General features: G+C 43.7%; 2 protein-coding genes across 2 annotated transcripts in view; one reads left to right on the top strand and one right to left on the bottom strand.

Annotated features, from left to right (window-relative positions):
- LOC308094700 (uncharacterized protein) overlaps positions 1 to 23,230 on the top strand; it is a 353,814-nt gene that overhangs the window by 247,997 nt on the left and 82,587 nt on the right. The gene's annotated exons all lie outside the window — the stretch shown is intronic.
- fkbp9 (FKBP prolyl isomerase 9) lies at positions 3 to 23,146 on the bottom strand. The gene is made up of 10 exons (XM_080441499.1): positions 22,545 to 23,146; positions 20,988 to 21,133; positions 17,689 to 17,878; positions 16,229 to 16,374; positions 15,524 to 15,713; positions 11,363 to 11,508; positions 9,806 to 9,995; positions 5,636 to 5,781; positions 3,073 to 3,236; positions 3 to 213 (listed from the first exon to the last, which is right to left on the bottom strand). Exons 1-10 carry the CDS (start codon positions 22,772 to 22,774, stop codon positions 34 to 36), a joined length of 1,728 nt encoding a protein of 575 aa, XP_080297625.1. The 5' UTR covers positions 22,775 to 23,146; the 3' UTR covers positions 3 to 33.

Here is a 23,230-nt window from a genome sequence, read left to right as displayed (position 1 = left end):
CACCGTCGACCTGAGAACAGACCTTTAAGGCCGTCATAGCTCGTCGTGATCGACCGCCTCGTCCGCCTTCAGCTTGAACTCGTCCTCCGTGATCTTCCCGTCCTGGTTGCGGTCCTGGTTGGAGAACATGTTGTCGATGATGCGGTACGGGTCGAAGCCGGGCGCCAGGCGCCCTTTCCCCTCGTTCACCTGCCGCAGGATGTAGTCGGTGAACTAAGGAAGGAAGGAGGAAGTAGAACATTTTAGGGACAATAACAGTAGACTAGACAAGAGACCGGAACGGGAAGGTTAAGAGAGCAAAAGCAAGTCTCTTGCACACCTACAAAAAGGTGACGGGTGCGTAGGAGAAGACCAAACAGTTTACAGTTTACAGTTCAGGCATTTAGCAGACGCTCTTAACCCATTAAGACCTGAAGCGATTCTTTAAAATGTTTTCTAAATCCTAACAGTTAAAAAAAAAATAAAAAAAAATGTTTCAAGATTTAAAATAAATAGCAGATATACAAGCTCATAGCGCGGCTATGAGCTTGTATATCTGCTATTTTTTAATAGCCAAAGAAATTTAAAGTGACACAGATGCGTTCCAGGTCTCAATGGGTTAATCCAGAGCGATTTACAGTAAGCAAGGCCACAAGATAATGCATCATAATACACATAATAAATACCAAATATCAAATGCATAAAAAAAGTAATCTAATAATCAAGTAATACATAAGTATTTGCATTTGAAGACAGTATGCGGGAGTTATTTATTTCTTTTTTTTAAGAGAGGAAAGATGAAATAGGAGAGGCGAGACAGGAAAAGGCAAGATAGAAGAGGCGAGAAAGAGAAACGAGAGAGGAAAAAGATAGGAGGTGAGATATAGAATGGCAAGATAGGAACAAATGGGATGGGAGAGACGAGACAGGAGAGGTCAGAATCGACATCAAAATGAGATCGTAAAAGTGAGATAGGAGAGGTGAAATGGGAGAGGCGAGATAGGAGAGTGAAGTAGAAAAGGAATTTCGTCTTAGAATTTGCCCATAAATGTCACATGCCTTAGTAACAACGGTGTGAATGAAAGTACATGTGTGCATGCATGACAGAGCATCAGGTGGAAAACACAAGATGTAAATTTTGATGAGCACAAGATGTAAATTTTGATGAGCACAAGATGTAAATTTGACGAAGACAACGTCAGCCATAGTGTATCTAGTGGCTGATAGATGACTATAGGGTCTGACCACAACCCTCTGCCGATTGGTTCCAACAGGACCTGAACAAAGAGGGCAAAGAGAGATGCAAAACACCTACAGCTGGAAATGTCAACAATATACAGACAGTGATGTCAAACATTTAAGTTATTCAACTTGCTAACGTTCGCTGCTAGAAAGAATATTCTTTTGTTCTGGATCAAGGACGTTGCTCCATCCAAAAGATGGCGGCATAATATTATAATGGATTGTATCCCTTGTGAATACATTACATGCATGTTGCATTCCAAGTTGAACAATTTCTATAAGATCTGGGATCCATATTTAGTTTATATTGGACCTACGCTGTCCGCCACTGTGCTTGGGGGATTTCCATACCAGCCTTAGCCTCCCTGTATGCCAGCATTTTGTCTTAGCTAATGTATTCGTGCTAGGGGTGTGCCGATATATCGTCCCGCGATATATCGCGATACGTTTTCGTGACGATATGTATCGTTTTGGTTTTGGTTTTTTTTTTTTTTACAATAATAATAATCAGGCATGCAAACAGCCCCGAGGTGAAAAGGGTGACAACATGTTGTTTTTCTTCGGGTCAGGTGTCACACTATTGCCCTATTTGGATTCAAAACGGCTATTGTAGCTGAAAAGCTACAAGTTTGCATGTCTGAATAATGCAAAAACAGAATTATTTGTTTGCATTTGCTTTTTTATATATATTATTTGCTTTATATATATTTTAATAATAAAAAAGTGCGTATCGTATCGTATCGAAATCGTATCGAAGTTGTGAGCCCAATATCGTATCGTATCGTTTCGTGAAATTAGTGTACACCCCTAATTCGTGCCACTGGTAACTAGTGTTTTCACCAATGTTATTCTAATGTACATGGTGTCTTTCCTTTCCTTGTTAACTCATTCACTGCCACTGACGTAAAAAACGTAATTTTTCCCGTTTACCAATCCTGCCACTGACGTAAAAAACGTAATTTTATTTCATTTTATTTTTAGTTTTCTTTTCCAATTTGACCTAAAGACCAAGGAGATATGATTTTTCGAAGATCTAGACTCCCATCCACTTCCTTGTTAACTTAAAACTCGGCTCCTGAGTACTTTTCTTTTTCAATGAAAAATCTCTGGCAGTGGGCAAACGCGGCCAGCAATAATTGTGGCAGTGAATGAGTTAAGAGGCTAAGGTTAAGGCTTGTTAACCCTTAACCCCTAAGACCTGAAGCGATTCTTAAAAATGTTTTCTAAATCCTAACCATTTTTTGAAAAAAAAAAATCAAAATTATTTTTTTCAAGATCTTTCAAAAATAGCGCGGCACCGATAGCCAAAGAAATCTAAAGTGACACAGATGCGTTCCAGGTCTTAATGGGGAGGTTATCGATGGCCAGGAGGCATTTCCTTCGATCATGTTCAGCTCAAACAAAGTTTCAAACTGGAGCTATGTGCGCGTCCTCTGCCTGCCTTGGGCGTGGGTGCTCAGCTGATAAGGTTAACTCAATGAGATGGCACTCCAAAATAAAGGTTTGCAGACACTCAGTCAATCAGTTACCATTTTCTTTATTTCTAACGCGTTTCGGCGTTATTCCGGAAAAAAAGAAAATAATGCATCGCCTTGAGAGTGTACCGGTGTCTCTGACTCTGGGTATGAGAGTTATTCTCTACCGGTCTTAGTTGAATTGTGTGGTCAACTAGGTCAACTCTTAGCCACAAAATTATTTAGTTTGTAGATAGATTTTTTCCACAAAAGATAAGATAGGAAAAATGAGATAGGAAAGGCAGACAACAGCATATAGACGGCTGAGGGGTCTAAAAGCATCCGTTTCTGGGATGCACACCCATGAAACACACATTCTAATTATGACGCCGCCTACCTCAGAGGGCTCCACCTGCAGGTTGAGGTCTTTGTCCATCTCAGTGAAGAGGTCCGGGGAGACGTCATCGTTCCAGATGAACATGTACCCATCAGGGAGACCCTCCTCCATCTCCACCAGCTCAATGTCAAACACCAGCACCGCACTGCCTGGAACCTCATCAGCTGTGACATACACACACACACACACACACACACAAAATACCGTTTCATATCAGGTGTGACCCACAAGCACCAGCGACAGATAGGAAAGCTCCTCCATATCCGAAGGTTGGAGATCTTAACTGTTCACACTCCCAGCACGGCATTTTGTCGACCTACCGCTCAAACAAACAGACTTGAGATCGGCCCCAGAACTGCTGTTTAGTGTGAAAACTTGATATAACAAACTGTACTTTTTTCCATTATCAAGTCATAATCAAATTTAAACTTTATTATCCATCAATAAATCCCAGGAATCTCTGACATCATAGATTGTCCCCCAAAGCAACTTGCACTCAGTACTCTGACAACATGTACTGCGGGAGTTGAACAAATTGCAGATAGTACACTATCTGTAAAACTATTATCATAGATTAAAAGAATAAACATTAAGATGATATTACATGCATATAAAAAAAAAACAGGAGGCGCTCAATAGATGTGTAGTGTGTGTGTGTGTGTGTGTGTGTGTGTGTGTGTGTGTGTGTGAGACTGTGTGTCTGAGTGTCTGAGTGAGTGAGTCTGAGTGTCTGAGTGAGTGAGTCTGAGTGAGTGAGTGAGTGAGTGAGTGAGTGAGTGAGTGAGTGTCTGAGTGAGTGAGTGTCTGAGTGAGTGTCTGAGTGAGTGAGTGTCTGAGTGAGTCTGAGTGTCTGAGTGAGTGAGTGAGTCTGAGTGAGTGAGTGTCTGAGTGAGTGTCTGAGTGAGTGTCTGAGTGAGTGTCTGAGTGTCTGTCTGAGTGTCTGTCTGAGTGTCTGTCTGAGTGAGTGTCTGAGTGAGTGTCTGAGTGAGTGTCTGAGTGAGTGAGTGAGTGAGTGAGTGAGTGAGTGAGTGAGTGAGTGAGTGAGTGAGTGAGTGAGTGTCTGTCTGTCTGAGTGAGTGTCTGAGTGTCTGTCTGAGTGTCTGAGTGAGTGTCTGAGTGTCTGAGTGAGTGTCTGAGTGTCTGAGTGAGTGTCTGAGTGAGTGAGTGAGTGTCTGTCTGTCTGTCTGTCTGAGTGTCTGTCTGAGTGTCTGTCTGAGTGTCTGTCTGAGTGTCTGAGTGTCTGTCTGAGTGAGTGTCTGAGTGAGTGAGTGTCTGAGTGAGTGTCTGAGTGAGTGAGTGAGTGAGTGAGTGAGTGAGTGAGTGAGTGAGTGAGTGAGTGACTGTCTGTCTGTCTGTCTGTGTGAGTGTGTGTGACTGTGTCTGAGTGAGTGAGTGAGTGAGTGAGTGAGTGAGTGAGTGAGTGAGTGATGTGACTGTGTGACTGTGTGTGTGTCCTTGTGTGGCTGTGTGTGAGTGAGTGAGTGAGTGAGTGAGTGAGTGAGTGAGTGAGTGAGTGAGTGAGTGAGTGATGTGACTGTGTGACTGTGTGTGTGTCCTTGTGTGGCTGTGTGTGAGTGAGTGAGTGAGTGAGTGGCCGATCTACACGGCCACAACTTTTTTCTGTTCTGGCCCCACAGTGGTGGAATGAACTCCCCACTGATGTCAGGACAGCAGAGTCACTGCCCATCTTTCGCCGCAGGCTGAAAACCCACCTCTTCAGGAAACACTACCCTTCCTCTTCGCCTTGCCTACTTGTTGTACGAACTCTTGTTTTATTATTGTATTGTTTTATTGGATCTTGTTTAGTCGATACACTTATTTGTTTTAGCTCTTGCTCATTTGATTTTGCTATTTGTCTCATCTGTTTATGAAAGTAGGTAGCTGATATATTGCACTTTTACCTTAGCGCTAGGTATACTCTTAGTTGCTTGTTTTAGCAGAAAATGCACTTAAAGGGGTAGTTCACCCCCAAAATAACTTTTTTTCTATGTATTCCTCACCACCTGGAGCCTTGAATTCATAGATATTTTTTTGTTTTTGTCACATTCCTAAGCCAATAATTTGATTATAATAAATTTGTCCCCATTGATTCCGGTAGGAGACACAAATGCATTTGTGTCTCCTACCGGAATCAATGGGGCTAAATTTATTATAATCAAATAATAAAGGAAGGAATGCGACAAAAACAAAAAAATATCCATGAATTCAAGGCTCCATGGGGTGAGTAATCCATAGAAAAAAAGTTATTTTGGGGGTGAACTACCCCTTTAAGACTTCTGGTGATTAGTAGTTTTATTTCCCTTCCTATGTTGAATGTACTTATTGTAAGTCGCTTTGGATAAAAGCGTCTGCTAAATGACTGTAATGTAATGTAATGTAATGTGTGTGTGATTTTGTGTGTGTGTGTTTTTTTTTGTGCGTGCGTGCGTGTTTGTGTGAGACTTACTGACTCCTCTCGCCCCATAGCCCAGGTGAGGTGTGTGTGTGTGTGTGTGTGTGTGTGTGTGTGTGTGTGTGTGTGTGTGTGTGTGTGTGTGTGTGTGTGTGTGTGTGTGAGACTTACTGACTCCTCTCTCCCCATAGCCCAGGTGAGGAGGAATGATCAGGTGTCTCTTCTCTCCCACACACATGTCCTTCAGCCCGTCCTCCATCCCTGGGACCACCTGATTGGCTCCCAGGACTATGTTGTACGTCTTCCCATAGTTGTGCCTTTACATCAAGGACAGAGAGAAAGAGGGGTGTTAACGATTGATGAAATAATAATAAAAAATCAATCATCAATACAGTGAATGGATTAGTTGACCGATAGAAATTAAGTTGAATTGTCGGTACATTTCAGTAACTGAATAATCAGTTTTAGTGATGTTGATGTACACCATCGTGTAGTATTGACAGTATTTGACATTTTTACAAAAAATGTAATGCTGGGTACGGCTGGGTACACGTAACTGACATAAACAGACCTGGCATAATCCAATGGACTATATTCTTTATCGTAATCAATTCAATCCTTTTTAAATGAATAAAATCATTTCGTGCCTGTGTCTTCCGTGAGGAAGAAGCCCAACAAATCCACGGTGAGGCCTTTAGGAGGGCCATTCAAGCAAGCCTTAACCCATTAATACCTGGAACTGTGTCATTTTTAGATTTGAGCTAAAAAGCATATTTTACACTTTAGGCTATTCAAAAATAGCAGATATACAAGCTCATAGCGCGGCACCGAGTGCCGCGCTACGAGCTTGCATATCTGCTATTTTTGAAAAATCATGAAAATGTGTGCAAATCTTTGAACATAATATATTTTTAAAGCGAACATTTTTAACTCAAATCTTTGCTTCTGGGGGTCCCTGGAACAAAATATTTTGATGGGGGTCCGCGGCCAAATACATATAATTTTGGGGGTCCTTGACATGAAAAAGATTGAGCACCACTGATATAGAAACATACGTTTTTCAGAAAACTGTTGAGATTTAGGAGACTGCGTAGAATCGGCTTCAGGTCACAATGGGTTAAGTGGAGCCTGCAGTACCACCACGGCCCAAGGAACCATCACGCCAGAAGGAAATGTTTGGAACCGGGGGAGTCTGGTGCAACGCTCAGGTCCTGGACCTGGTAAGACGAAGGAGGAGCCCGGCCAGGAGGCCACCCACAGAGCCTAGTCCCTCCACGTGCCAGAGCCTCTCTTCTCCCCCGGTCCCGGCAGAGTAGTTCCGGAGGAGCGGACTGAGGGGCCCTGTCTTGCCCTAAGAGGACTGACCGTGGGTAGCTACTGGGACGTAAGTCGGGGCTTGATCAACCCCGGCTGGGTCACCTGGACGAGGGTGTATGTTTTTGCGAGACCCGAAACCCCCGTCGACCCCCAGGCTACAACACTGATGATACGTCCCAGGTGCATCCATGTGATGTTTTTCTTTATGTTGTTATATTTTGCGTAAAAATTATAGACTTCTTTAAGTAAGCAACAGGGTGATTCGACGAGGTCCAGGTCTACTTAATCTGAAGGGGTTTATTTCTCAGGAATGACGTGCTCACTGTTTTTTATGCCTTGCTTAACTCATTGGCCGCCATTATCGCATTAATGCGATCTAATAAATAGCGCGCCTGGCCGCCAGGATCGCATTAATGCGATCTATGGTCTTTATTGATCTTTATGCTCTGATCACGCTATTCTGTTATGAATCAGGCTAAGTTTCAGGTTCCACTTACTTCAACCACCACTGCATCCGGTTCCATGACTTGGGTTCCGTTTCCGGTTTTACATTTTTCCCCCCAGTCATTTTCGACCATAATAGGGAAACAAACGGCTTTTCACACGCTATGAAAAACGATCGGAGACCTCCCCTCCTATAATCTATGGTCTGGGTGACGAACAGTCATCCCCGTTGTGTATCACATCGTAATTTTCGCCGATCACAGAATCTGAGACATTTCACTTCCGGTTCATGTGTTTGACTGTGTGAGTGGGTGTGGGGGGGGGGGCGAGTGTGATCGAGAGGCGATCAAGCTGGTATGTGCTGCTCTCTAGTGGTGGAACGATCAAAACGATTCAACTGTCCAGCTAGACTTTCTATATGTGAATTAAATAAGAAAATAACGAAACAAAAAAACACGAAAATCGCTGGCAAGGGCTGCTATGAACGAGGTTTTAACTCTGACAGTCAATGAGTTAACGAGCACCCTGGCCTGAAGTTGACTTTACATGAACAGACTACATGTAGGGTAGTGGCGGAAAACGTACTCACATTTTTTACTAAAGCAAAAGTATCAATACTGCAATGTAGAGATACTCTGTAACAGCAAGTAAAAGTCCGGAATTAAAAATGTACTTAGGTAAAAGTACAAAAGTATTGGCATTTAAAATGTACCTAAAGTACCAAAAGCAAAAGCACTCATTATACAGAAATCTTCCATTTCATGTTTTCAAATCAAATCATTTGAAAAATCTAATCAAATCAAATCATTTGAAAATAGCCGATCTACAAGCGCATCATGACGTGTTGTGAGCTTGTAGATCGGCTATTTTCAAATAGCTGAAGTCTATATAGAGCCGAAGTGGTTAATGCATTTTTTGCAATAATATAAAAAAAATCTTTAAAGTAACTAGTAACTAAAGTTGTCCAGTAATTGTAATGGAGTAACAGTACAATATTTGCCTCTGAGATGTAATGGAGTAGAAGTAAAAGTATTGAAAATTGGAAATACTCCAGTAAAGTAAAAAATACCACAAAAGTTGACTTAAGTACAGTACTTGAGTACATGTACTCAGTTATTTTACACCACTGCTGTAGGGTTAAAACAAACAAACCACAGGTCATGTGGAAGTGAAAGTATTGCTGTGCACTAGTAAGACTGAGTGACACCTCATTTGACCTGGAAATGAACAGTCATAGAACGCCACACCTGGCTGCCGGCCGCGACTCAAACATCACAGGGTAATTTTGCTAATGTTTAACGTGACATGAATGTTTCAATGGGTTTTATAGGATAGTGGTGAATGAGAGACGAGATGTGCTACGTTTATGATCACAGGTCATTGCATAGCATGGGAACCTTGCTAATATTTAATACATATCAATGCGTTTTATAAGCTGGTGGTGCAGTGTTGCCACGTCTGCTTATATTATAAGCGACTTTGGGCTTGTTTTTCTGTAAAGTTGCTTATAAATATTGGTAGTTGCGGGTTGTGTTTTTTTTTAAGTGTAGTTGTTTATTTGGGCTTGCATCATAATGTAGTTTAAACCAGAGGTTCTCAAACATTTTCATGTCATCATGGACCCCTTAATTAATATGTATTTGTCCCTCCCTAACCCCCATCTGAAAATATTTTGTGCCAGGGAGCCCCGTACCAGATTTGTGTTAAAATGTTTTAAAAAATCTTCACATAAAGGTTTTTGGGGAAATAACAATCTACAAGCTCAAAATAGATGCAACACGTTCTGAGCTTGTGGATCTGCTATTTTCAAATAGCCAATGTACTGTAGGTTTAAAGTGCTCGTGTGGCCTGTTAGTCGCTTCTTTTGGGCTTGTTTTCATAGACCTGGTTGCTTATTTCTCTCACAAAAATCTGGCAACACTGGTGGTTAATGAGAGACCATCTGTGCTACTTTTAGAGGAGCACAGGTCAGTGGGACTAGCATGGGAACCGTGCCAATATTACCGTGGTTTCACCTGAGGTGAAAGTAATCTCTCCCACACATTCCACAAACAAACAGAAAACCCCTCCTGAGAAAATGAGTTAAAGGGATAGTTCACCCAAAAAAGGACTTATTTTCTATCAATTACACACCCTATGGACTCCCAGGGACTTTACTGATTGGTTCCCAGTTTCGGCACACACTGGGCCCGCATAGTGCCACACACTGGGCCCGCATAGGGCCACACATTGGGCCCGCATAGGGCCACCCACTGGGCCTGAATAGGGCCACCCACTGGGCCTGAATAGGGCCACCCACTGGGCCCAAATAGGGCCACACACTGGGCCTGCATAGGGCCACACACTGGGCCAGCATAGGGCCACACACTGGGCCAGCATAGGGCCACACACTGGGCCTGCATAGGGCCACACACTGGGCCCGCATAGGGCCACACACTGGGCCCGCATAGGGCCACACACTGGGCCCAAATAGGGCCACACACTGGGCCCAAATAGGGCCACACACTGGGCCCACATAGGGCCACACACTGGGCCTGCATAGGGCCACACACTGGGCCTCGAGCATAGGGCTTCACTCACGTGGAGTCGATGGGCGAGCCGTCCATCAGCGATGCGTTGTAGTGATATTTGACGAAGTCGCCTTTCTTGGTGAGTTTGTCACACGGCTCAGGTTTGTGGGTGGTGACGGTCACCGCGCTGTCCGACGGGTTGTGGAAGTCGATGATGTGAACGTCAAACACCAACACGGCCGAACCCGGGATCTTAGTGCCTGAAGGAAGAAAAAAAATCACACCCTGTGTGAAGTGGGCGGTGTCTTGCTAGCTAATCACAATACTGAATGGAGTCAACCAATCATGTACAAAAAATAAATACATTTATTGAAACACTCTTTATGATGGAAGAAACCATAACTTAAAAAAAACAAATTTATGGTTTTTTTAAAGTTATGGTTTCTTATATAGGCCTATGCACATGTGTCATGTGACACTGGCCAATCACAGTCCTGAATAGACTGTGATTGGCCAATCACGGTGCAGGGTTAGGCGGGGTACATTTTTGGCCAATCACAGCGCAGGATTTGTTGTACAAATATCCAAACCTCACTTATAGGGGCGGTTCCACCGCCCAAAAAAACAGTAATGACAAAAATCCATAACTTCAACCCATTCAAACCGGGGAAGCATCAGTGCAACCACTTTATCCATATTTTATACTTTGGCTATTCAAAAATAGCAGATATACAAAGCTCTGCTATTTTTGAAAAATCTCTAACATTTGTGCAAATATTTGAATAGATATATATTTTTAAAGAGAAAATTTTTTAATCCAATCTTTGCTTCGGGGGGGGGGTCCCTCTTACAAAATATTTTGACATGGGGGTCCGCGGCCAAATATATATCATTTCGGGGGGTCCTTGACATGAAAACGTTTGAGAACCACTGATATAGAAACATTTTTTTTTTCTTCAGATTTGTAGAATCGGTCTCAGGTCTGAATGGGTTAAAGGACAACTTTGTTTTTTTACAACCAAGGTTTATATTTGAGCTTGTAATTAAAGTAAATAAAAGATGAGTGTTATTTTTATTTTCATTTACTGCCTCTATAGTTTTAGCAATTTTCGCGATATTTTTTACAGTGGGCGGGGGCATTCTGTCCGGTGGCTAAATATGCCTTTTTACACAATAAAAAAGGTCCTGTGGTCTTTAATGGCCAGATGTGAGTTATTGGGGGCTAGAAGAGCTACTGTAAATAATAATAAAGAAAACGCCGGGTTATTGTGTAAAAAAAAAATACATATTTAGCCACCGGACAGAATGCCCCCGCCCACTGTAAAAAAAAGAAATCGCAAAAATTGCTATAACTAATTTAATTACAATCTAAAACATAAACCTTGGTTGTAAAAAAACAAAGTTGTCCTTTAAAGGGATAGTTCAGCTGTTAGGATTGGGTGTGTGTTTAAATAACATGCTATCTAAATTACCTTCTTAACATTGTGGACAAGAAAAACAAGCCTGAGTAACAGAAAACACGAGAACTAATGACCAAGATATGTCTGCAAGGTAGCCACACACACACACACACACACACACACACACACACACACACACACACACACACACACACACACACACCCACCTGTGCCCTCCTCTCCATATCCGAGGTGAGGTGGGATGATGACGGTGCGTCTCTCTCCCATGCAGACCCCGATCAGACCCTCGTCCATGCCGGCGATCACGTAGCCCTTCCCCACGTAGGTGTCGTAGGTGCGATTACGAGAGTAGCTGTGAAACAAACAACATGGTTAGCAGATATATCAGTTATACGTTGTAGAGTTCTCAAATTCTGCCCGAACCCGACCCTACCCGACCCGACGTTTTCGGGCCGAGCCGGGCCCAACATCTATGCTAATTAGTCGGGCCGGGCCAAGAAAGAAATACAAAATAAATCTATTACCCCCAAAAAAAGGAAATTCAACTGCCCCTAGCGGCCTAACGGAAAGGCAGACGGTAATGGCAGTGGATGCGTCTGCTCAGTTCAAAGCTTGTTGGATGACTTAACACATTGAATGCCAATCGCGTAGATCTACGCGAACCTATTTAAAGCCGCAGCGTGCCAATCGTGTAGATCTACGCGAACCGCCGATTCCCATTGAAATTTCCCCAGGTGCACTTTCCGAATTTTTTTGATCCATTTCCGTTTCCGGTTTGAGGACCGGAAACCGAATTATTCGGGTTCCGTTTTTTTCGATCGTATCCGCTTCCTGTCTGGGATCCTGCTTAAAACTCAATTTTCTCGGTTGTTGTTTTTCTCCTCGCTGATCACTGTTTAGCGTTGATCCGCTGTATCTTCAAGATGGCGGCTCGGATTTGGAAACTGTTTTCGCTGGCCGTTTCTCACAGATCCGCTGTGTGTTTAGAACCAAATGAACACGCACTTTTAACTTATTTAGCGAGGTCTGTGGCGACATGAAAAAAAAAAAGAAAAACAACAATAAAACGCTGGCACTGGTGAGTACATTATGAGATTAAACTCTGGCATGGAATGTGTTAAAGGACATTAAGCACATAATGACACCTTTCGGGTTTTTGGGCCTAAAAGTACGGTAATTGTTCGGGCCGGGCCGAGCCTCGGGATTTGAGAATCCCTGGCTTAAATTATTACTACTACTAGTACCATCAACAACTGTTATTAATAATAATAATAATAATAATAATAATAGCAGTAACAACAACATTACTTTCACTGGCCCAGTAGGAAGCTGTGATGTAACATTGTGAGAGATGGTGAAATGAGCATGATACCATGATATCAGCTCTCTGGCAGTCCGTAGGGACTGACTGGCCGTGGGAGGCAGAGGTAAGAGATAAAAAGTGGACATCATGTGAAACCACATTCTAAAAAGCCTTATCTGGCAGCTGGCTGACCTTGAAGCCCGGCCAACAACAACAACAACAAAGATGCACGCATATTTCTTACAAACCACACGGCTGTGAATTTTAGACAGCGTGTTATTTAGACAGATGACAGCTTCATTTGTTGACCTAGCATCCTATAGTCGGAGCATCCTATAGTCGGAGACTATAGGATGTTGACCTAGCATCCTATAGTCGGAGAGTGTAAAATGAAACCAAATGGACCCTTACGGGTTCATTTGGTTTCATTTTACACTCTCAAGAGTAAGATTATTGTTAAACATCTGCATTTATTACTTAATGAAAGAATTGTTATTTTGATCAACGTTTTCCTGTTATCTCTCCTATGGAACCAACATCAATACAGCATGGATGGAATTGTGGACAAAACCTTATCCAACGATAACAAAATATTCTGACGTTGATATGAAAAGGGTTGGAAACCACTGTCCTAGATTACAGAGGCACTACACTGTCTCCTTGTGTTTACCTTGCTTACTGAATCTCTGGATTAAGAGTGTCTGCTAACCCTAAGCCTAAACTGTAAATGTTATGAAGTGATCAGTTACTTACTTACTTAGTGGTGAGTTACTTAGTGATGAGTTAGAACTGCCCAACACTGGCTCTGACACCATAACATGCCATAACAAATTGTATGGCATTCCATGGTTCAACATTGGGGATGAACTGGGCTCACACACAGTGGAGTCGTGAAGGCTTGACTCAGCATTTTGAAAGTTTCATTTCTGTTACTGCAGCTGCAGCAAAGAGAACGGTCACATGCAGGATGTCTATAAATAAATGGATTGCATCACAGATCACACAATGAAGAAAAAGGTGCAGATCTCCTTTTACTCGCTTGTTGGTTTATGAGAGGAGATGCTGCCACCCTGTGGACAAAACGAGTAACAGCAGGGCAGGCACACATTGCCTTTCATCATACAGTGAACCAGTTAAGTTCAACGATCCAAAACCATTTTTATGTGGAAACACAAAGAGTTATTATGACCCTAATGCTTCATCGCTGAGCACGACCATATGTCTTTTCAACGGCAAAATGGGAGTTCAGTTGTGTCAAAGCTTTTTTTCAGTTGTTTATGGCAGTGGTTCTCAACCTTTTCAGGCCGTGAGTCTGTGACCCCCCAAAATAATCATACGTGAACTGGGGATTAAACGTGTGTCATCCTTTGATGACAGGCCTTGTATTAATTCAGAGTGCATATGGCCGATCTACACGGTCACGACTTTTTTCTGTTCTGGCCCCACAGTGGTGGAATGAACTCCCCACTGATGTCAGGACAGCAGAGTCACTGCCCATCTTTCGCCGACAGGCTGAAAACCCACCTCTTCAGGAAACACTACCCTTCCTCTTCGCCTTGCCTACTTGTTGTACGAACTCTTGTTTTATTATTGTATTGTTTTATTGGATCTTGTTTAGTCGATACACTTATTTGTTTTAGCTCGTGCTCATTTGATTTTGCTATTTGTCTCATCCGTTTATGAAAGTAGGTAGCTGATATATTGCACTTTTACCTTAGGTTAGCGCTAGGTATACTCTTGGTTGCTTGTTTTAGCAGAAAATGCACTTAGGACTTCTGCTGATTAGTAGTTTCGTTCCCTACCTATGTTGAATGCACTTATTGTAAGTCGCTTTGGATAAAAGCGTCTGCTAAATGACTGTAATGTAATGTAATGTAATATAGAGAACCTAGAGAACTCAAGAAGCTTACAGTTAGACTGGTGGTGCAACTGGCCCCAGTAGATTTAGAAGTCTGACAAACGCATACATTAAAGGGATAGTTCACCTCGATTAGTCACCCCATGGAGACTTGAATTCATGGATATATTTTTGCGATACAAAGACCTATGCAGACCTTTGCGATACAAAGACCTATGCAAACGAGACCTAAAAGCCACAAACATAGACACAACCACATGGGAAGCCTCAGCAAAAAAACAGAGACATCTGGAGGCTTGAAACCCAGAAGGGGCTGCAGAGGTTTGAAGAACACCTGCTGCTTCAGTGGGATGAGAAGAGGGCCCACAGAAGCACTACAAACCTGTCTGAAAGACCTGCTACCTCCTTCATACTGTATGTGAGCAGTGTCAGAAGGACTGCCACTCCCGTATTGGCCTCTACAGTCACAAGAGGGCGCTGCACCAGCTCTGCAGTGGGAAACCAGAAGCGCTGGTCCAACGGTCCTATGGGACTAGTCCAATGGTCCTATGGGACTCCTAATGGTCCTATGGGACCGCGGGTCATCAAATTATTGCCTTAGGAATGCGACAAAAACTCAAAAATATCCATGATTTCAGGTCTCCATGGGGTGACTAATCGATAGAAAAAAAGTCATTTGGGGGGAAAACTATCCCTTTATCCCTTTAAAGGTATCATGACATTCATTTTCACATTTTTTATTTTCAATGTTTTATTTGGGGTTTTATGACCTCAATTACACCCAAAAAACCTGAACTTAGAACATTCAGTGGATTTTCTGTGGTCTGGGGTTTTCTGAATAATTAGGCTGAAAAGTAATCTGAGCTTGGCCCTTCGACAGTGAGGTCACAGTCGATTAATCCCGCCCACTCTCCTCCTCGCCCCTCCCTTCCCCTATCCTTTCCTTTGGGGGGGGCGGAGCAGAGGCGATGATTGACAGGCAAAATCCCTCACCAGCGACACCCGCAGGCAAAGATTTCTTTTTTCATTGCAGTTGAAAAGGCTTTAGAAATGTGAGAGAAAAACACCTGCCATGGATCACTGGAATGGAATTTTCACTTAAAACTTTTTGTACACTTTTGAAGGACCAGGACAAAGACTTTGAATGTGGTGTAAAAGTGAATGTCATGATACCTTTAAGACACTAACAGACACACACACACACACCTGGAGTCGAAGAAGGTCCCGTCGAGCAGCGAGCCGTTATAGTGGTAACGCACAAAGTCTCCTTCAACGGTCTTCCTGGTACAGGGCTCTGGGACATGCTGGTTGGTGACCGTGATGCCGTCTCTGGGGTTGTGGAGGTCCAGCAGCACCACGTCAAACACCAGAGAGGCCTGGCCCGGGATGTCACTCCCTGCATGGGGACAGACACACGAAGGATGAGAGGAATGACAAGGAGACACGTCAGAGAACAGTGCTGGAAAAAGTACTCAAATCCTTTACTTAAGTAAAAGTACCAGTACTGCAATATAGAAATACTCTGTTACAAGTACTGTAAAAGTCCGGAATTCAAAATGTACTTGAGTAAAAGTACAAAAGTATTGGCTTCAAAAGGTACTTAAAGTACTACCAAAAGAAAGCTCACAACGCGTCGCGATGCGACGCGTTGTGAGCTTGTAGATCGGCTATTTTCAAATAGCCTAGGTATAAAATAGGGCTAAAGTGGTTAATGTATGTTTCATAATATCATAATTTATATCTGAAAAGTAACTAGTAACTAAAGTTGTCAAATAATTTTAGTGGAGTAAAAGTACAATATTTGCCTCTGAGATGTAGTGGAGTAGAAGTAAAAGTATTGGAAATTGGGGGGGGAAAAATGTCTTTTTTTGGGTGAACAATCCCTTTAACATGAAGTGGCAACGAACTCACCATCTCCGTTCTCGCCGTAGCCCATGGACGGAGGCATGGTGACGATGCGGCGCTCGCCCACACACATTCCCAGGAGGCCCTTGTCCATGCCGGCGATCAGCCACCCGATGCCCACGTAGGTGTCGTAGGTACGCAGGCGGGTGTGACTAGAAGAGGAGGAGCACACTTGTCTTTCTAGAACGGCCATTCCCAACTTGTGGGCCGTGACCACAAGTCGTTAAAAAGGAGTAGTTCACCCAAAAAATTACGTATTTTCTATCAATTACACACCCCATGAAGCCTTGAATTCATGGATATTTTTTTGTTTTAAGCCAATAATTTGATGACGGGCGGAAAGATGCTAATGTATCCGGTAGGAGACTCAAGAGTCTCCGTTGAGTCTCCCGTCATCAAATTATTGGCTTAGGAATGCATTTTTGGGTGAACTACTCCTTTAACCTTTGGTCACCCTTTGTTACCATGGTGACCAACATAATATGTCTGCATAGTAGGAACTGTAGCCACGTCAATCAATAGCGTCAATGAACCCTATGAGAAGAGGCGAGTGCTAGGGGGTGAAGAGGAAGAGGTGAGTGCTAGGGGGTGAGGTGGAGTCTGAAGAGGTGAGTGCTAGGGGGTGAGGTGGAGTCTGAAGAGGTGAGTGCTAGGGGGTGAGGTGGAGTCTGAAGAGGTGAGTGCTAGGGGGTGAAGAGGAAGAGGTGAGTGCTAGGGGGTGAAGAGGAAGAGGTGAGTGCTAGGGGGTGAGGTGGAGTCTGAAGAGGTGAGTGCTAGGGGGTGAAGAGGAAGAGGTGAGTGCTAGGGGGTGAGGTGGAGTCTATAATAATAATAATAATAATAATAACTAGAAAATGTGCTCCTCGGAGCACAAGTCTCCGCCAGCAGACACACCTTTTTATTATAGGATTGTATTTCGTCATGCGTCCCTCTAGCCAATCAGAGACATTGATGTCAACATATTGACACGTATTAAGAGTTCGGCTTTGTTGTGGGATCATTTCAACTCTAGTCCTCTTCTACGTTACAATTGTAGATGAGTATGCTTTCTTAGCTTTGGCCTTCTGCGCCTTTGCTTGACCAATGTTAGGTGTTCTCAGAGGGAAACACACACGCACAGACGGGTGACTTGGACTTACTGAAGGTACTGTTCCAATCAAGTCTGATTGATCCTGTTTTACCTCACTTCAAAAAGTAACAGCTTTTTGAAGTGACACACCTATTTATAGAATTTTATTTCGTCACGCGTCCCTCTAGCCAATCAGAGACATTGGTGTCAACAAATTGACACGTGTCACGTGAAGCTTGCCCAATGTTAGCTTGGCTAACAATGTTTGCTCACACAAAGCGAAAACATATTCTCCACCTTCGGCGGAGACAATAATAATAATAATAAAAGGCCATAATAGGGTTTTCAGGGTTCACAGCGAGTTATCTGCAGCAACAACACACGCCGCATCTCTCACCTGGAGTCAAACAGAGTCCCGTCCAGCAGCGTGCCGTTGTAGTGGTAGCGCACGTAGTCGGACACCTCCACCTTCCGGACGCACACCGGGGGGGTGTAGTAGGTGTTGGACTGGACGCCGTCCTCCGGGTTCCACACGTCCAGCAGCAGCACGTCAAAATGCAGGATGGAGTCGGCAGGGATGAGGTCACCTGAGAGAGAGAGAGAGAGAGGGAGGTTTATCATCTATGCCAGTGGTTCTCAACCTGTGGGTCGGACTCTGGACCCCTAGGGGCGGTCCCCACAAGATTTTTTGGGGGGTGGTCCCCAGATGACAGTAAAGTGACTATCAAAAAAAAATGTAATACCGAACAAATGAAAAGGAAACAAAAAAGAAATATTAAATGAAATGAAAAATACCATTACTGCATCAAAAGTAATCAACAAACTATACTATAAAAACTGGTCAAACATTGGCCAAATTGTTAAAGGTAGGGTAAGAGAACAGGATAGAGAACTCAATCAGGATATAGATTAAACAAGTGAAATTGGAAGTGATGACACTAAGAAATGAGCAGACAAAATTGGAACTGGAACACTATAAAAATGAAGCTTAAAAATGGGTACTTTCTCCTGATTGGCTGAGATTTTGACACCTACCGGAAAATGTATTTTCTGTTTATTAAAGAGCTGGAGAGACGGGGAGACTCCTGTTACTGAACAAACACTCTATAGCAATGATTACTATCACAATATAGTGCTTTAAAACTTTTAACAAAAAAACTTTTTGTTTTAACCAAAAAATATCACTTACCCTACCTTTAAATAATATAAGTAAAATATATATAAAATAATACGTAAAATATAATAAACATTTTGAAATAGCCGATCTACAAGATCACAACGCGAGGCGCTTGTAGATCGGCTATTTTCCCAATATTTTTTCTGTGGAACCGAGTCAAACTAAATTGAATGCCTCATCTCCTATTCCAAGTGCTTATCAGGGGGGGGGGGGTCCCCACAGTTCAAATATGATTATTTTGGGGGGGGGGGGGGGGGGGTCACAGCCTGAAAAGGTTGAGAACCACTGACCTATGCCACACAGTAGTCCAGCATAATTCAAGTTTTTTTTTTCTTCTTCCGTGAAGAAGTGCGCTCAGGTGAGGTAGACCGTGCCAATGTCATGACATCTACCAACAATGCCAAGTGCAGCACCTCCTCACGTGCAATCAGTGGTACAATGCAACAATCACAATAGAAGATCCATGCCAACAACAACAAAAAGAAGCAAAACACAGCGTAATGTGACGTAACACCTCCTCCTGGGGTGTCTGTGTCCCGAGCTGAACAGTGGCTCCACGGGCTTGAATGGGAGGAGGAGGAGGAGGAGGAGGAGGAGGAGGAGGAGGAGGGCAGTGATTAAACCCTGGCTACACTGGTGAGCTGGCAGCTCAGTCTGCAGCGCTCTGAACGCCTACACACTGCTCCTGTACTTCCTCCTGCAAAGCCCTCCTGTCTTCTTTTCTTCCTTCACATTGTGTTCCTTCTTTTCTCTCTCAGTCACTCAGTCATATATGTAGTATTGCAGAAAAGCAGCTTGTACCTGTCTGCACAAGCCTTCCCCAATTATCTACCTCATTCACGCGCACGCACGCATTACAATGGATCAGTTAGCAGGACAATACCCAGCATGCATTGCGCAGTGAGTGAACCCAAACAAAGTGCAATATCATTTACTAACCAGCCACCCACCCACATCCTTATTCTGACCTTAACCACCAAACCCATGCCTAAACTTTAACCATACTATCCAATGCCTAACCGTAAAGCTCCACTATGTAACTTTTAAACAATTATAGCACTTTATGTCCCATACAAATAAAAAAAGTTACATTCATAAGCAACAAATCCCACCCTTCCCTGAGTCTGGAGACTCAGCGGTTTCACTGCTAGAGACGTTACTGTATTATTTCGTAGGGTATGACCAGTGGGCGGACATCCTCATGATGACACGTGCCTCACGAACCCTCAAGGTCTCGCGGTCGGTCGGTCGCCGCACCTGCCTCGACTCCCTTGTCAGGAGAATTAAGCGGAGTTAGTTGCTAATGTTGAGCTAACATAAAACAAGCGCTCCTGTTCCCCAGCCATCGTTGGAAAAACAATACAGTATAGCATCCCTTAAACTGAGCAAAGACGATGGGAACGCAAGATGCCCTAACCCTGAGATTAGTGGGGAACATAGAACCTGAGAAAGTAGGGATGACCCCGCTCCAACCTCTCTGAATCTCCTAACGATCAGAGAGCACCTGCACCCCCAGTGCTCTTTGACCACGCCCACAGGGCGTGAGTCTCTTCTCTCTGAATTCAAATGGAGAAGCGGCCACTTTTAAGTGTCCCATTTTTCGTACCCGTGGCGACGCATGGGATTGGCTATCTTGTTTAAAAACAAGGATCTTTCCTTAAAGATCCCCCCAAAAAATATATATATATCTTCAGCACATCAGAAACCACTTCCTGGTCTATGACGTCACAGTGACATCATTCAGTATGGATGGCTGGGAGAGGCCCACTTCCTCTCAGGCTGTACATATTGTATTGTAGTCCAATATGAAGCTCCAGCATCCTCTCTTTCCTCCATGCACAAACACACACACCATTGTTTCACTGAGAGTTGTGTGCGTTAAGCCAGAGCTGGTTCTGTTTACGTTTCATAGGCCCTCCGTTCCAGTAAGTAACAGAGAACAACGTTCTGCAAATTATAATTTATGAATAAATAACATTGATTTACCGAATCATTTTTCTGCATTTGACCCAGCAGTGTGCTGCTCAGGTGAGCGTGCAGTGTATACCTGGAACGCATCTGTGTCACTTTAGATTTCTTTGGCTATTCAAAAATAGCAGATATACAAGCTCATAGCGCGGCACCGAGTGCCGCGCTACGAGCTTGTATATCTGCTATTTTTGAAAAATATTGAAAAAATATTTTTTACATTAAAAAAAAAAAAACTGTTAGGATTTAGATTTTTTTTAAGAATGGCCTCAGGTCTTAATGGGTTAAGTGCCTTGCTCAATGACACTTCCGAACCTTCTGATTTCCACTGAGCCAGCACCACCCTTAGCCTGGCATGGCCAGACTACTATTACTGCGTACGGGCATTATTCTTTTTTTTGCAATGGCAGATTTGTCTGGAACCAGGCTACACCACCCCTAGATCTAAAAAAAAGTTTCATTCTTGTATTAAAAAAAAACCCCAATAAAGATGTCTTTATGTGGCAAACAGACCATCCCAGACACAAGAAAACACACACACACACACTTACCATAGCCCTCTTTTCCATAGGCCAGATGTGGGGGGATCTTGACCAGTCTCCTCTCGTTGACACACATCCCCACCAGGGCTTTGTCCATCCCCTCGATCAGCTGCTTCTTACCCACATACACATTGTAGGTGCTGCCACGATCGTAGCTGGAAAACACATACACACACACACACACACACACACACACACACACACACACACGTTTGTGAGTGAGTACATTTAAAGTGTTCCATTAATTCCCCTGTCCATACAATGTCATTAATATTACACAGCAAAATGCTCAGCATGAATTTAACCCCAAAAATTACCTGGGACTATTCTTTTTTACCTTCTCAGAGTTAAATTAACACTAAACCTACAGGGAGTGTTTATTCCAAGAGGTAGCCTGGTGGCAACTGGTCTCTAACTAGTGATCAAACAAAATGTGTGCACTGCACTGCACTGCACACCTGGAATGCATTTCATGTATATTTGCAGTTGGACCAGGACACTTGTTTTATCTTTAGTGCTTCGACCATCATAATCTCAGGAGCGGAGCGTTAGATGCCATCATTTTAATATTATGCAAGTTGTTAGACAATCAGACATCCCTTCTTTTGACGAGAACCAGAACTGTGTCTCCAGAACCAGAGAGCCCTAGCTGTCTCCAGAACCAGAGCCCTGTCTGATAAGTCTTCAGAACTAGAAGGAACCTATTGTGTCTCCAGGACCATAGTCCTGTAGTGTGTCCTCAGAACCAGACAGCTCTGGTCTTCTTGTGGCTGCTGCTGCTTGCGTGGCTCACAGGGCCGACCCATTACACTACACCCCCCCCCCCCCTCCCTATCGGGGGCACACACACACACACACACACACACACACACACACACACACACACACACACACACACACACACACACACACACACACACACACACACACACACACACACACACACACACACACACACACACACACACACACACACTGCAGTAGCCATGGTCAGTCACGACGAGCGTCATGGCGGAACTTCAACCTGGTTTTGGCACTTTCTCCACTTACAACCCGTACATCTACATAAACGTTCATATTTCAAATATAAAGTGCTGACCCCACGGCCACGGATGTTACAATTTGAAGCGGGCGGGTCTAAGTACCCGTATCTTCCGTATTGTTCAATAAAAACCATTTTAATCCGAATGGCGTCCGTTTTCTCATAGAGTTATAATGTATCAAGAGTGCAGTACACCTTCCAACCAATAGGGTCACGTAGTTGAAAGCAGATGGAGAAAATTCGGAGAAAATGGCCACCGATCGGATTAAAATGCATTTTATTGAACAATACGGCAAATACGGGTACTTAGACCCACCCGTTTCAAATCGTAACATCCGTGGCCGTGGGGTCAGCACTTTATATTTGAAATGTGAACGTGTATGTAGATGTACGGGTTGTAAATGGAGAAAGTGCAAACACCAGCTTGAAGTTCCGCCATGACTGTCATGATATTGATGTTTCAGGGCCAAGTCTGCAGAGGGAAAAACACAAAGTTTTCGCTCGTATTAAAGTTTAGAGCTCACCTGGAATCGAACTTCTTGCCGTCGGGGAACACGCCGTTATAGTGGTACCTGACGTAGTCCCCGACTTTCACGGCGCGCACGCACTGCTCCGGCACGAAGGTCTTCTCGATGAGGATGTCGTCTAACGGGACGGTGACCGGGGGCGCGTCTCCGCCGTCGCAGCGCCAGAACGCCACCAGAACCGACAGAACACACAACATCATGCCGTGCGCCGTGCACAACGGAACCATGTTTATACCCCGAAAAAACTAGCGTCAACGTCCCAAAAGCCCCGACTGTATAATAACCAATGCACTCCCTTCTGTCTCTGTCTGGCCCGGGTCGGTCCGGTTGATCGGTTGGTTCCTCGGGGATCTAGTCTCGATGGATCTTCCTCTTCTCTCTCTCTCCGTCCGGATTGAATGGGAGATTCACTTTTTGCGGCACCACGTATTGCTCATGCGCACTGGCAGCGTCTCGGATGTGTAAACGTGGTAAACGTACACTGTGAAATCCTGCGTGCAGCCTCAGTGTGTAAATGGTCCGTTTGGTTCCATTTGGTACCCTCTCGGGGTTAAACAAGGATCACTAGGTTTTTTTTTTTTACTGTGTATGTATAGGGTCTCTCCTCCACTGTCCTGAAGATCCCTCTGGACCCCGCCTCTAAAAAAAACTCTTAGTACAAACTTTTTCTTTTTTTTTTTGCC

Source organism: Gymnoscopelus braueri, assembly GCF_963280865.1.
Source record: "Gymnoscopelus braueri genome assembly, chromosome: 11".
Lineage (NCBI taxonomy): Eukaryota > Metazoa > Chordata > Actinopteri > Myctophiformes > Myctophidae > Gymnoscopelus > Gymnoscopelus braueri.
Note: the sequence above shows the minus strand (reverse complement) of the source record. Positions and strands in the feature narration are given on the sequence as shown.

What these genes read in the sequence shown, in the direction of transcription:
- fkbp9 (XM_080441499.1), bottom strand. Translation starts at nt 22,774, where the DNA reads ATGGTTCCGTTGTGCACGGCGCACGGCATGATGTTGTGTGTTCTGTCG. An exon ending in GGGACTCTGTTTGACTCCAG is followed by an intron (nt 16,375 to 17,688) that starts GTGAGAGATGCG and finishes CTCCTCTTCTAG; the next exon opens with TCACACCCGCCTGCGTACCT. An exon ending in ATATGGAGAGGAGGGCACAG is followed by an intron (nt 9,996 to 11,362) that starts GTGGGTGTGTGT and finishes TTCTTCCTTCAG; the next exon opens with GCACTAAGATCCCGGGTTCG.